This window comes from Melanotaenia boesemani, chromosome 8, assembly GCF_017639745.1.
Source record: "Melanotaenia boesemani isolate fMelBoe1 chromosome 8, fMelBoe1.pri, whole genome shotgun sequence".
NCBI lineage: Eukaryota > Metazoa > Chordata > Actinopteri > Atheriniformes > Melanotaeniidae > Melanotaenia > Melanotaenia boesemani.
In genome coordinates this window covers 20326237-20341013 of record NC_055689.1, presented here as the reverse complement: position 1 = coordinate 20341013, position 14777 = coordinate 20326237, and the positions used below count along the sequence as shown (strand labels likewise).

The 14777-nt window shown below is 38.9% G+C and overlaps 2 protein-coding genes across 2 annotated transcripts in view; one reads left to right on the top strand and one right to left on the bottom strand.

The window, feature by feature from the left end:
* Positions 1 to 228: 228 nt before the first annotated feature.
* cebpd (CCAAT enhancer binding protein delta) lies at positions 229 to 1655 on the top strand. Its single transcript, XM_041992014.1, has one exon. It carries the CDS (start codon positions 454 to 456, stop codon positions 1333 to 1335), a length of 882 nt encoding a protein of 293 aa, XP_041847948.1. The 5' UTR covers positions 229 to 453; the 3' UTR covers positions 1336 to 1655.
* Positions 1656 to 1740: 85 nt separating this feature from the next.
* spidr (scaffold protein involved in DNA repair) overlaps positions 1741 to 14777 on the bottom strand; it is a 41727-nt gene continuing 28690 nt past the window's right edge. Inside the window, exons 11-20 of the mRNA XM_041992013.1 lie at positions 11640 to 11798; positions 9607 to 9694; positions 8062 to 8202; positions 7913 to 7972; positions 7182 to 7380; positions 5781 to 5975; positions 4589 to 4682; positions 4388 to 4502; positions 2790 to 2846; positions 1741 to 2190 (exon numbers count right to left, since the gene is read on the bottom strand). Coding sequence (XP_041847947.1) covers positions 2071 to 2190; positions 2790 to 2846; positions 4388 to 4502; positions 4589 to 4682; positions 5781 to 5975; positions 7182 to 7380; positions 7913 to 7972; positions 8062 to 8202; positions 9607 to 9694; positions 11640 to 11798 — 1228 coding nt within the window. The 3' untranslated portion in view covers positions 1741 to 2070. The remainder of the gene's footprint in view (positions 2191 to 2789; positions 2847 to 4387; positions 4503 to 4588; positions 4683 to 5780; positions 5976 to 7181; positions 7381 to 7912; positions 7973 to 8061; positions 8203 to 9606; positions 9695 to 11639; positions 11799 to 14777) is intronic.

Here is a 14777-nt window from a genome sequence, read left to right as displayed (position 1 = left end):
TAATGTTGATCCCAAAGTGCTAGAGCACATCCCGCTGTATGTAAACAACTCTAAACCATTCATACAATCATAGTAAAAAGTGGGTGGCATGAGCGCCACGCCCCCTCTGCCTCAAATGGGAAGTTAAACGACACCACGTGACCTCCTTTTACACTTGACTGGCTCGGGAGAGGGCGGCGTGTGTGACGTCTGTGGGGCAACGATACAAAACACTGCGCGAAATTAGTGCTGCTTCAGAGAAGTGACAGCCTTCAGTGTTATCTGTGACAGCTACTTGACAGTTAAAGCCTGAGAAGAAACGTTCTGGGAGCTTCTAAAAAGGGAGAAAGGCGCCTGCGCAGGGGGAAATTAACCTGCAGGTTTACGGTGCAACAGAACTGAAATACCTGTGGGTTATTTGTTTTTTTTAAGTATATTTTCTTTCTATACCACGTGGGCAAATCACCAGGGTTCATGTGTGACATATACAGCCTGGACTCTCACTGCGTGTCTCCACAATGCAACATGAGTTGGGCGATGGAGCCTGCTAACTTCTACGAGAGCAGCAAGCTGGGCGGCCCACAGCAGGAGGTCTGCAAGCCGGGCGGGAGGACCGACTGCACGGGCGAAGACAGCACCATGGTGGAGCTGAGCACCACCCCTGCCATATACGACGATGAGAGTGCCATCGACTTCAGCCAGTACATCGAGTCCATGACAGCCGTACCAAACCTGGAGCTGTGCAACGACGAGCTCTTCCTCGACCTGTTTAATACTGTGAAGCAGGAGAAAGCGGATTTCTTCAATATGCAGAACTCCGTACTGGCCGGCGGCATCCAGCAGCTGTCCGCTTCGTACACATCAGAGAGGAAGATGGACAACACGCTGGAAAAGGGGGCGTTCAGTGCGCCCATCAAGCAGGAGGCCGACTGGAGTGACAGCGACATGTCCTCATCCTTACCGTCCCAGATTGAGACCTGCGCTCAGACCTCCGTCAGCCTCCCGACGGGACAACCGACTCCCCCGACAACTCCGGAGCCCGTCTCTGCTGTCAGCTCAGTCAAATCCTCCCCGAGGAAGATCAGCAGGGAAAAGGGGAAGAAGGCTGTGGACAGGTTCAGCGTGGAGTATCGGCAGAGGCGAGAGAGGAATAACATTGCAGTGAGGAAAAGCAGGGACAAAGCTAAAAGGCGCAACTTGGAGATGCAGCAAAAGTTGATTGAACTGAGTGCTGACAACGACAAGCTTCACAAAACTATCGAGCAGCTAACCAGAGAGCTCACCGGGCTCAGAGATTTCTTCAAGCAGATACCCAATTCCTCCTTTGTGGGCTCCACGAGCGGAGTGAGCCGGTGACAAATTCAATCTTCTGTGAACTGAGCGTTTAGAAGACATACCTCAACAGACACTTCTTTTTAACCATCTGTAACAGATGTATTTTTAAGCTTACCATAATGGCACTGGAAAATATGTTGTTGCTGCCATATTTTTGTGGGATTTTCTCAATTTAAATTATTTTACCACTGCATTTACATAATATACCTGATATGGTACATTTTATAATTCCAAACTTTGTATAAGAGCCAGAGCATGATCTTTTATATAGTTTGTATGAAACCTTGAAAACATTTTGTTTATTGAATCTCTAATAAAGTCACTGAAAAAGTGCAAAGTGATCTGGTCTTGTGAGTAGTCTTTGTCATGATTTATGTTGAGGGAACAACTTCACACAAGAAGTGCAACAGGAAATGGAAAGCAAAGTCAGCAAAAAAATGAAGCTTTTATTGACAGCATCAGTAATGTCAAATACAGAGGTAAACAGGCTGGATTTTTTTTTAAAGCTAAAAGTCCTGCTCTGAGAGTCATATCTAAGTTAATGAACCACGTGGGTTGATTTGACTGACTGCATGCCACTGGCCTACCCTTGGGCTGTCAACTCCTGCTGCACAGGATCACATATCATTAACATAGACAAGGCCTTGTCTTCAGCACAGCCTCAAGCTGTCAGAGAGGCCTTCAGAGGGGGGAAGAGGAGGATAAACTGGCTCAGACCAAGGTCCAACGTGCAGATCCTCGGGGGCAGCTGAATCCTCACAGGCATACCTCTTCCAGGCCAACCCAGAGGGCCGGCTTTCTGGTGATGACTCTGACATAAACAGGGATGGGACCCACCTCTTTTCCCAGGACAGTCTCCACATCGCAACCCTGGAACTGAAGCAGACCATTAATAAAAAAAATATCGTGTTGCAGAATTTCACACTTTACTTACCTCTTGTTTAGATCATTTCTATGTTTACAATCTGTTTGTATTGAAGATGATTATTTCTCTAATTTTACAAGCAAAACCAACTTGTCTGCAGCCTGATGGCATTTTATCTGAATGCAGTAAACACCCTGACCTTTGGACTCTGTTTAGACTGATCAGGAGTAATTCTGGTGATTAAGAATTATCCTGCACCCATGGGGGAGAAAAAAACTTAATGCTGCACTAAAACTACAATGCATTTGACTGATTAAGAATAGCTCCACCACCTGCAGATTATGTAAGACATAAACGAGAACAGCCCAGCATAAACACTGCATGCAAATTTAAACACACACAATCACTACAAGTGAGGGTGAAGAATTATGTCATGATTCTGGCAGCAGAGTTTCAGTATGTTTGTTCTTTTTCATTCCACTGCTCTTTTTTTTTGAGAAGGGACTTTATTACAGCAATATAAAACAAAAGACAGGACATATTGACAGAAGATCAATGCAACTCAGAGCTGAGCCCAGACTTATGTAACAGTTTGATAAAGTAAACTTACCTCATCTCCTTGCAGTGCTGTGGTGTTCAGGACAGACATGATAGTTTTTTGTTGCAGCTGTCGGAAAGAATAGAAGATGTAGAGTCAGTAATGTCTTTTTAATTATCACCTTGGTGTTGTAAATGAAAAGCAAATGCTGCACTAAGAGGCTACTCTCTGCTGAGCAACATCTGGAGGGGGTTCAAATATGAGCTGGCAGATAAGAACACTGATAAACTTTATCAGTTTGGCTTACTTAGATGTGTAATTACAGCCATAAAATGTTTTCTGGAATCAAATACCTTCATGCAGCCATGTGTTCATCATGTCTTCAACCTTTAACTGTGCAAAATATAAACTCTATCTTTATGAGTACCATTTACAAAGAAGCATCCAGGAAGCATGAGATAATTTAGTATCACACTCATGGATCCTTCTAGAGGTCTTTGAACTGGCTGGAGTGAACTGATCACTCCTCTTATTCCCCCTTTCTACTTTTAATACCTTTTTTGTTGCCTACTCCACCTTTCCCTAAAATCCTCAATTTAGTATAAAACAAAATCCACTTATGAGCCACCTTGCTGGGACTTACAGGAGAGGATGATACCATTGTCATGTTTATTTTACAATATGACAAATAAACAGTTAGCCTAGCTTAGCATAAATACTGGAAACAGATGCAAACAGCTAGCAGACTTTTTGTAGTGTGACAATCACCTGCCAGAATGTCTAAGTCTGACTGGTTGACACTTTGTCTTATTTATTCTGTGCATAAACTGAAGTGTAAAATTAGATTTTTAAGAGTGCTCAAAGTAGCCAAATAATGAAGCGGAGGATGACATTAACTACACAAAATTTTTTCCAACTTCCTTGCTGTATTTCATAATAATTCTTAGAAATCTAAATATCAATTGATCAACACGATCCTGACAAATTCAAGGTGTAGCCTATTAAAAAATGTTCTAAAAAAACAATGCAATGTCTAACTGTAAAATAACACAGTGAAATGAATAAAGAAGTACAGAAGTTATATTTAAAGAACTAAATATTGATGTTCATTACAATTAAATTCAACTCCGTCTACAAAATAGTAAGTGAAGTTGCTGTCCTACAGGGGCAAAATAAAAACATTCAACATATTTAGGGTCTTTACTGTAGTAGGACTGAAGGGAGTTAATTAGTGGGCTAACATGCATAATAACACTAGTCCTTATCTGCTATTTCCTGTCATGTGGCCTGAAGATTTTCATATACACTGTGCTGAATTAATTGGCAGGCAGTTGGCCCTGGCCAAAAACCAGTCCACACAAGACTGCATGCAAAACATAATTTTTAGTTTTTCCAAATCATGTTTGTATGGGTTTAGATATTCTGGGTTTAACACTGACCTGGCTGAGTTCATTACCTTTTGGACAATATAAAGTGACCATTCTTCTGTCTTTAAGCTAAGCTAACTGGCTGCTACGTCAGACTAAAGTTTTCTTGCAGAAAAGTATGTGGTATTGATCCTGTCATCTTTATTTCCCTGAATTCTTAATTACTCCTTTAAACACAAAGTAAAAACATAGATAAATCTGAACCATTTTGACTAGTGAAGCTCATGCCGTGCATGTTCTCACCTTAACCTTTATGGTGCAGCTACTTAATGAGGAAGATGTGAGGAACACTTCTAGCTGGACCTTTGTGTCTGGTTTGTCCACCGTTGATTTACAAGAAACACAGTGGAAGTTTTGACTGTAAAGAACAAATTAACTTATAGGTTATCAGACATCACATTTTTTATTTATTTTATTTTCTAATAAATAATAACTACAACTTACGGTCTTTTAGTTGACAATTTTAAGTTGTCACTTCCACAAAAATTGCAGGTAGGCCAAGAATATGCTGTATTCTCATCCACACCAACTATAACCCCTACAGATAGATAATAAAATTACAAAAAAGAAGAAAAAAATAATCAGCCAAACAAGAAGCAACACTGATAAATGATCTACACACTAGTTTCAGAGTATGTTTCTAAGAGGGTGTCAAAGATAAATGGATCCCCTTCCTATTTATCTGATTTTGCAGTGATAAATGCAGCAAAGATGAACTCTTTACCAAAACATCATCTCACTTGACAACCACAGTTTCTGCTTTATAAATGCAAACATGGTGCATAAAACAGGATATTGAATCTTAAACCTAAATTCTTGCAATTTGGGGGATGAGTCTTTTTTTTACACTGGTCACTTCCAGGGAGTCCAATTTGTGCACAACTGCAAAAGAGTTTGGCTGTACATGTTTGGTCAGGTGGCTGAATGAAAATAAAACAGAGGAGAGAGCCAATGGGGTTCACAGTTTGATCTTCAACCTCAAATATGATGTGAAGTCAGCAGATGCAGATTATTATCTTTAGGCTTCTATACCACATCTACATAATTAGAAAAGATAAAAAAGGCCTCACAATAGGGACTTTTAACAAAATGTTGAAGCAAATGTGGTTGATAATTGCAAGAAATGAGTTAATCCATAGTTTTAAACAAGCTTGATCCTGAGAGTTTTTTTTTTTTCATGTTGAAGCTATTGCAGTTGGGGATAACCGTGACTAATTTCTGTAAACATCTAAAATAAAAGAAGAAAAAGGATTAAAGGATTTTTGAAAAATGTGCCATCTTAACAGTAATTCACATCATTAAACCATCCTCATCAGAAAACCTCATGAGGAGAAATCCTGTTCATTTCACTGCAAAATGACATGACTGGAAACAAATCCAACAATAGTTCATGTGTTTTTATTTTATATATTCCCAAACAATGACAGCCCGATGACACAGACTGAACAACAAACAGCAGGAAAACAGCGCCTGGAAGCAACATCAAAGTCTCGTGTTGTGCTGAAAACTTTTCTATATAAAAATAAAGTGGTTTTCTTCCCCTGAGAAAAGAAAACATTTGGCCTGTTCTGCAGGAATTTGAACAGAAGAACCAAGTGGAAGGCTACAGGACTAAGTGAAATACAAAGAGACAAACCTGTGAGAGTGCAGAGTGAGTTGGGTGTGGTCTCCAGACTCAGGGGATCCAGTCTCACAGGTCGTGGCATGGTCTCTACCTGGGGCTCTGTCACAGGCTGTGAAAGGGAGTCTGGCGTTGTTGTGGACTTTATGCTTGCCTCAGGATGAACAGAGCACACCTCAATAACAGACTGCTCCACACAGAGGAGAAGATCTAGAAGTGTTGAAAATTAAATTTTACAGAAAAAATTACACACTTAAATTGAAAATGTGGTTAAGATGTGACAGAGGAAGTAGTCAGACTTTTTAACAGAAGTACTAGCACAACAACAAAAGCACTTGCCTCAAGAGACAAGAGACTTAATCAGATTTGTCACAACATCCTTTGGAGTGACAAAAAGCTTTCTTTAGCTTTTAAACAAATGCTACAACTCTCCCAAAAACTTGAAGTAACTGATGTGTGAAACATGCTCAGGTAGAAAAGATTTAGAAATCACTGATTAATTCCTCATTTTATGAGCTTACCATATGTTTTTCTGCTACATAATTAGCTAAGAACTAAACATCATGTTAACTTCACTCAGTTGCACATAAATGAGGAAATATGGAATTACACAAGACACTTTATTAGCTGGCAGTAGTCACAGCTTCCTGAAGCTTAAAACCATGGAACACTTGATTTTGCAAACTGCATTAAGGTTCTCCATTTGAGGTAAACTCATTGCTTTGCAATCCATTTGTGAATGGCCACCTTGTTTATATACTAGTATGCACCTTTGCAATGAGCATGGAGCTGGAGTTTCCAGGCTATGAACTCAACAGATTATATATATATACAAACATGGTGGTATTGATGTCAGCTAGCAAGTTACAAGTTAAAAACAAAACATTTGTCACAAAGATTCAGAATGCTCACACTTTCGATGTGCTACAGTGAGTTAAACTGAAAGCCAAAGTATGAATTTCTTAGGTTTCTTTATCTCCAGCTGAAGCTTTTCGATCCTTTGTGGCACGCAAGAGCTGTGATGTTCTTGTAAAATGCATCAATATATGAAAGAAACTTTTCTCCTCCCTTCCTGCCAGATTAATGATCCAAGAAGCACTTTACAATGCAGCCCTTGGGTGGGGTTCAGTCCTTCAGTTGGGAATTATTGGACTCAAGTACCTGACCTGATACGAAGTACAAACTCCACCTCAACCAGCTACAGCAGTAAAAAGCATCGTACACATTCATGCTGCAATTTAAATACTAGTCATGGAGCACATCTTACTGCTCTGATACTGACATAAAGCTGATCATTTTGATGCAGGGCTGTAAATGCAGAACTTTTACTTTCTCTCAAGGACTGTAGGGTGACTGAAACGCAATCCTGGGAGATAGAACACAGATAACAATTCAGTGGTCACAGCAAAACTCTACCATGTTCTTCGATGGCATCTCTGAAAGACATGTGACAGACAGTGGGGGAATTCAGTGCTTCAAGGACGGAGGAAGTGAGCACACAGGAAGTGCTCACACACACAGCCACTGTTCGCTTGCATGGGCTCTTGGGTTGCTCCTCCTGAAGACTGGGGTCTGTAAGCACCAACCACACCTCACCCTGCCCTATATCAGTGCTCTGAAGTAAACAAAGACACACACAAAATGAATACAGAGTGAGAATTACTTAGAAACAGATTGACCTAAAAAGAGGAGACCTTTTAAATGTAAATATTACATCAACAAAATCTTACAAAGAATAAATTATATGGAAGCTGCTATGCTTATAAAATCCTTTGCAAAGCGCTTTAACTAGATTACTTATTCAAGAAGCTGCACACAATGCTGGTTTACAAGTACAATAATATTTAAAAGTGGTGTGAGTGTGTGGCAAAGTCCACCACTGTGATCTAAGCTGCTATCTCATCTTGGTCAAAGTTTAAAGGTCTCACAAATCAGTGACGAAGAACAGCAGGGCCTTACACAGACTGTCATGCACAGACTGTAGGGATACTGATCTCTATGTCAAAGCTCAGGCTTATCAGCTTTGTTGGTTTAAATGATCTCAACAAGATGAATGAGAAGCTCTAGAGGCCTAATATTTACCGTGTTCAGTCACTAAAGAGATTAAATCAATGTTAAAAGAGGTATAAAACTGAAGACAGAAATACCTGCATTCTTTTGTATAAAACTGTGGCAACAAAACTGCAGCGGCAAGTTTTCATTTCACTCTAAAGGAGAAAGAAACCATTTTAACTAGAACTGTAGAAGATGTTTCTGAAAATTAGTCTGTGTGTGTGTGCTGTGAGAAACAGCTCACCTCCAGTATGTCTCGTAAGGTTCGGTTTGTGGGGTGTAGGTAGAGCGGGGACACAGTTTGACCCTCAGTTGGTTCAACTGAACTCTGCTGACCTGACAGCAGGTAACAGAACCTTGGAGCTGGACCTGGAGGTCTGCTTTCCTGTAAACACAGGACACCATTGAGTTTTGCATGTTAAAAGAGAATATCCACATTTTTATTTTTGATTATTTTCATACTATTCCCCTAATTCTGTTATGTTCAACTTTTTGAGTGAATTTATGTTGGCTTCTATGTTGTTTGCAGCATTTCATAATAAAGTCTGCACATGTATTGTCAAATTAGTCAAAGCACATTTATTTTTCTTAAGGCTATAAACTGAGTTTACAGGACCAGCTGACTTTTTAGCTTGAAATCATGGTTGGCTTTATGCTTTTTTTTGTTTTTTAAGGTAGCTTCTTACCACTGGACGCTCTGGGATTCAAAACACACTTTTTAGAAAATTACTAAAAGAACCTAAATAATTATTTATCTTATAGTTGAAGACCCTCCAAGATGAATGTAAGTATATTTCTCTGCAAACACCAAGCTCTCTACTTTTATTTCTGGTTTCATTTTTATTTATCTGGGTATTTTGGAGTTGTAATGTTTGGACAGAGTATAACAAGACACGTATCAACCCCAGCACACGAATGTCAAAAACCCATCGCACTTAGACATACATGATCCAGACATACATGATTTGTAGAGAGTGGACGTATAAATCCGAAGATAAACCACCTTCCAACAGAGTTGTGAAAAGCTGTACATGTACTCATTTCTGTTTTAGACCTGTCAAACTATTAATAGATTAGCTTTTAGATTATAGCACGTTTAGACCATTTAACTAGACTACAGTATGCCCGCTACAATAGGTGGCATTGGGCCTTTACATGGATTATCGATGAGATAGTAGACCAAAACAGCTGACAATTACGTTGGAAGCAAACTGGAAACATGCTGAGTGGTAAATGGGACAGCTTTGATAACTCTGAATTTTGTAAATGTTGGACGCCTTAGTTTTCCTTCTTTCTTCTTCTTCTTGTTCTTCTTCATGAATATTTTCCCTTGATATGATTCTTCTTCTTTGGAAAAGGTCTATTCTGTTACTTCTGGGTCAAAGCCTGGGATGGGAAACAAGGAGAATGTGCACACTTCTTGGCTCAGCTTGAGTCCAATCTCATATATACGCAGGAGAAACTTTACTTCCGACCAAGCCACATTGTGAGGGTGTTCGTAAGACTGGAAATTTGATTAGGTTTGATTTAATTTGAATTAAAAGGTTTAGATGTATTGTAAAAGCCCAATGTAGTCTGAATAAAACAATAATTAGATTTTTTTCTCTATTGTCATGAAAATAAACAGACTGATGACCGTTTATTCAGACACGTATTCAAACAAATGACAGACTAAAGAAAATAATCAGCAGGTCAACTGATAATGAAATCAAGAGATAGTTTCATCATCAGTTCATTCATTCTCATTAGCTGAAAGTTATGCACTATTTTCACTACAGTGAAAACTTACACTGGGAATACTGAGTGAGTTTCCGTGAACTTGAAGAGGCACTGCTGGGGGCCACAGGCTGTCTATCAAGCTGAAAAGCCTGGAGCGCCTGAAAGTGAGACAAAAAAAAAAAAAAAAAAAAAGAAGACAGAGTGAGGAGGGGCACTGTAGAGGGGGAAATGAGGAGAAACCACTGAATAAGGGACTTTGGTGAGGAGTTTGAGAGCTTTCACAGCCGGTTTCACTTCCACTGACATGTGAATTTGCAAAGACAGAGCTTGTTTTTGCATCACGTAAAATCAACAAAAAGCGTGCTGGGGCTGGCAGAGCAGAACTACTCAGAAATAGTTTTTACAAGCAGGTCTTAAAAGACTGAAAAGTTCACACCCAATGTAAATTATGACATTATTGTGATGTAAAAACACTGAGGTTTAGAAAAACACTTATAGGAGATTTTAGATGTCCACATCAGTGATTAGAGACATCTACCTTCCTTCAACACATTCCTAATCCCACTCACAACAAACTGGTACTTGATCAAAGTCGCTGTACTTTTATGATGTTTCACTGACGTCAAAGTAATCCTGGAAATACGAATTAAAATGACAAGAAGGACAACTCAGGTGCAACTCAACTATGATTCAGACCCTTTTCTAAGAAGATCTAGTTCTGTTCAAGTTACTGTTATTCATTCATCTGTATGGGTGCTGTCATGTCAGCTAGTGGTTAACAACCTGTTAGTCAGCCTCTAATCACAGTGTTTCTTTGTGTGGAACTGGTTTCACAGCCCAGTCAAGTCCAGTAAGGTCTGCTCATGGCTGAGTAATGTCAAACTAACACGGCTAATACAGCACGCTGCGATTTTAATCCTCAATTTATATCATTTGTGTTTATGTAAATCTGTTTGTGACTGCTCTAAGGTGTGCCTGAAGCTTGTAGTTAGGAATCTTTATATATACATTTATCGTAGAGAGCTGCACAGTTTACCACTCTCTCCACATACACTTTTGTTTTTCTTTTTTTAACTTGGCACACACCCAGAAATGTGTTTCTTACTTCCTGTGAAGATCATGGTGATGATTTAAGCCACACCAATCTAATCACATGTGCCAAGCTCACACGTCTCGAAGGCTGATATTGTTATACAGCATTTCAACATTTAGGTAAATTTTGGTAGATTAATTAGCATGCTTTCAGTTGGCTTTAAGGTTTGTCTGTGCTGTATGTTGAGTGTTTGAGATGCTAACAGGCATTTTGTGTTCCTAACTTTAAGAAGAACTAGATTACGGTAGCTGGTTTTCTTAACTTCAGTTGTTGAGGTTAAATGAGGAGCAAATAAAGCTTTTGTTGAGATATTATTTCTATATTTATTAAAATTTGAACAAGAAAAATGAATGATAGAGATTTCTAAGATAGAAATCCAGAAGAAATAATATTTCAGAAACCTTTATTTGCTAATTGAACCCCAACAACCCTATGTATATTTGCACTTGCGCCAATAAGATGCTTCATGTGAAAGCACACTGAATATAGACCATCCCTCACAGTCTGACCACAGACAACAACCAGAAAAATTATAGGCAGCGGCAGCATTAAAAATACCAAGGACGTAAACATACCCCTGACCAGTCTCTGAATGTTCCCATGTCGGTTCTCCTAACTGCTGCTAATCTGGGATCTTGACTATGGAAACTCACGAGGAACACAGAGCATGCACCTCAGTATCACTTTACATGTAAACACAGTTGCACTGCTGGCAGGACAGCATAATCAGGTTCATGGGAACTCCAAACACTAAATTCTCATTGTGTTGTAAATGTAGGTGTTTATGTTGGAAATTATTTGTGCTGTGGGGGAACAATTAACACAAGAGGGAGGCACTAAAGCCAAATGTATGTGAATGTGTAGGATTAGGCTCAGAAGCTAGTTCACAGTACTTATCAGGCTGTCCCAGTTAACGATTGAAAGAAAATAATCCACAAATCCAACAGCAGAAACCCACATCACAAAGTGTTGCTGTTGCTTATTTAAAAGATGTTTTATGCGAGTCTCACCTTTCTCGAGTGACCCGCTGCACCACTTTGATGCTTCTCAGCACACATGACCTCCCCTGCCACATCTGGCAGTACTGGTGGAGCTCGTCACTACAAGGCAGGGGATGGAGCTGGACCACGCTGAATGTCCCGTAGCCGTCCTGGACAAGCACACATAACCTAAGGGAAGAACAAACATGCTGAATATCTTTCCTTACAGTAGTTTAAAGTACAGGTAGACAAACTTTTTTAAAAATTTAAACAGGTAAATGTGAGAGGAAATCAACCAAAACATTAAGTGTGGGGCATTTTATTTTAAAATTTGTATTGTGCAGTTTTTCTACCAGAGCATACTTACACACAAAAAAGTTTTTCTTGTTATGTGAACTAGCTAAAACCTTTCCTCTGTGTTTCCTGACATTTAGTCAATCACAGGAATAAAAAAACAACTCTGAAATCTCATATGATAACTTCTGGTTTAGGAAGGTTGCCATTTCTTACTTCTTATTCATTTTTTAATTTCCATAAGCACATTGCTTGGATTTATTATGATAAATTGAAAAACAATTATAGTGTACGTTACCAAAGGCAAATACTTTTGCTGAAGAAAGTGACGTTCTGCACATTTTAATCAGGCAAAGTTTTCTCTTTAACTTTTGAGCCAAAATATAAGAAAATACCTAAAAAAAAGTTAATAAATAATGGAAAGTTTAAGCCTTGCACCTTAAGAAACTCAAAGGGAATAAATGGTTTGTTTTTGGGTTAGAGATGGCTACAATACAATTCAACACAGTCAGTAAATAAAACTGATGTATGAACATTAAAAAAAGTACTGAACTAAAAGAATTCATGCAGAACATATTAGCCTTTATTCTTGTTTTACAGAATCAGATGATTTGCTTTTCTTTAAGTAAAAATAACATTTTTATTACAAAAAAAAGAAGTGTTGCTGCTTGCAGAGGCACCCTAACAGCATAGAGTTAAGCTTAATCCTGACATTTGTGAGTGTTACTGTTAGTGGCTGGTTTGACAGGCTGCTGCTGACAGAAAAGACCTTTGGCCTACAAAACTTGCGAGGCAGTGAACTGCTGTGTATTCCTGCACTCTGCTGCTTCCAGTGAGTTAAAAGTCTGAACTGCTACAGGCTCCAGTATCAGTGAGTCAAGTTCAGACACAGCCCTGTACAAGCCCTGAGAGTAAACAGTGGAGTTCATATCCCCTAGTTAAGACAAGCTATGGGCAGAAAAGAAGAGGAGGAAAAAGAAAAAACAATGAAGAGGGAGGAGGACTGTCCGCCATGCATGTGCATGCATACACATATCCCAGACATAGGGAAAGTTTTGAGGTTGTTTTCAACCACCCGAATGGGCCTGTGAATGTTTTCTGTTGCTAAAGTGGGGTTTTGTTTGTCTTGGGAGATGTGGAAATAAATATCTAAATGAGATTCCTGACATGGCTTTTGTTGGTGTAAAGCCAGCATTTTAACCAAGATTATTCTCAGGTGTTTACTTAATGCACAATCTCAAGTCAGTCATACACATTTTGTCGCAGAGATGTGTTGTTTGACATACAAAACTGAGCTATACACTCTCTGCGGGTTTAATGCTTATGAAGCTGAAAATATAAGCACAGACATTTAAGGTATAAAGCAGAACAAACTGGCCTCCACCCCTTTACAGGGCTGGTATTTATTGCTGGAAGACCATTTGCTTAGTGACAAAGTGGGCATTATATCACAGAATATGCATCAAAAGTGTTGTTAATCACAAGTGTTTTCATATTCCTTCAAAGTACAAGTGGAACACTTATTGCAACTGGGAGTTCAAACCTTTAATGAACTTTAATATTGTCATGACTGATTAAAGGCTTATGTCCATGTAGTCCTTTATCAAGACAGAAAGGTAAGCACCTCAAATAAACAAGCACACTCACATATATACTGGTGACAACATGGGCCACAACAAACTTGCAACTTGTACATGTTGGCAAACATTCAGCATCCCAGCAAAACAACAGGCTTCTGTGGTTTTAATGCAATGTTTCTTTTTGTTGCCTGACATAATGGTACAACTCAGGATACACCAATGCAATCAGAGCTGATTCTCCATCATTTTCCTGGTTACTGTAGGATTGGTTACCTGAATAACAGAAAACGGTGACAAATCAGTGCCCTCCTGAACATGTTCAGAGTACCAACAAGAAGCACTGAAGCAGTCGCATTAAAAAGGTGAAGCAGTAAACGCAGCATTTTGTTTCTACTCAGCTGCAGGAAGCGGCTATGAAAGCAACCAGTGGTGCATATACCCAATATAATTTAATTTTCAAAAGACAGCAAGTCCATATCCATAAGCTCTGGTTCATGTTAACCAATGTAACACACACACTCAGACACATGTATGCACGTCTCACTGCGCGCAGGCAGATGATGCACCATGCTGCTCATAACTGTCCCACATTCCTGTGTGTTCAACAATAAATCAGAGTAGAACATTTAATCCTTGAAATAAATAACTTAAATGTTTCTGCTTGGTTCAAGGTTCAAGGGTTGAAAGGAATCTTTATTATCCCATGAGGGTAATCTGTTGTACAGCCAGCAGTAAAAACCAATTGGTCACAAACACACAAACAACAATAAATATCTAATGATGAGAATAATTTCCATAAAATGTATTTTGCTTCAATAGTTCCAGGCTGCAAAATCATCTGCAGAAAGTACTTTGTTTTTTATGTTCTTACAATAAAATGTATCACGTTCTTACTTTATATTTTCACAATTTTACAATAAAATATCATGTTATAACATGATAAGGTCCCAATTTTTTTTTTTATTTATTTGGGTGACAGTTCTGTGACCCTTCTGTAAGCAGCATACGCCCTCCTTTCACTGGGAAGAACTGGAAAATTAAACCATGGATCATTAGTCATGATCCATGGTGTCATAGTTTGTAATTTATTGTTTAGTCCACACCTGCTTTGCATAATGTTTATTTTGATTATACAGTACCAAAAAACATTAGTCAAAATGTAGGATAAAGTAGAAAAAAAAGATCCACATTTGAACAGCGGAAACCAGAATGCATTAAGAATTATTCAGTTCACATTGTAAACAACAAAATAACTTTAGAAATGGCTGAATGTGAATGATGCATATTTGCTTTT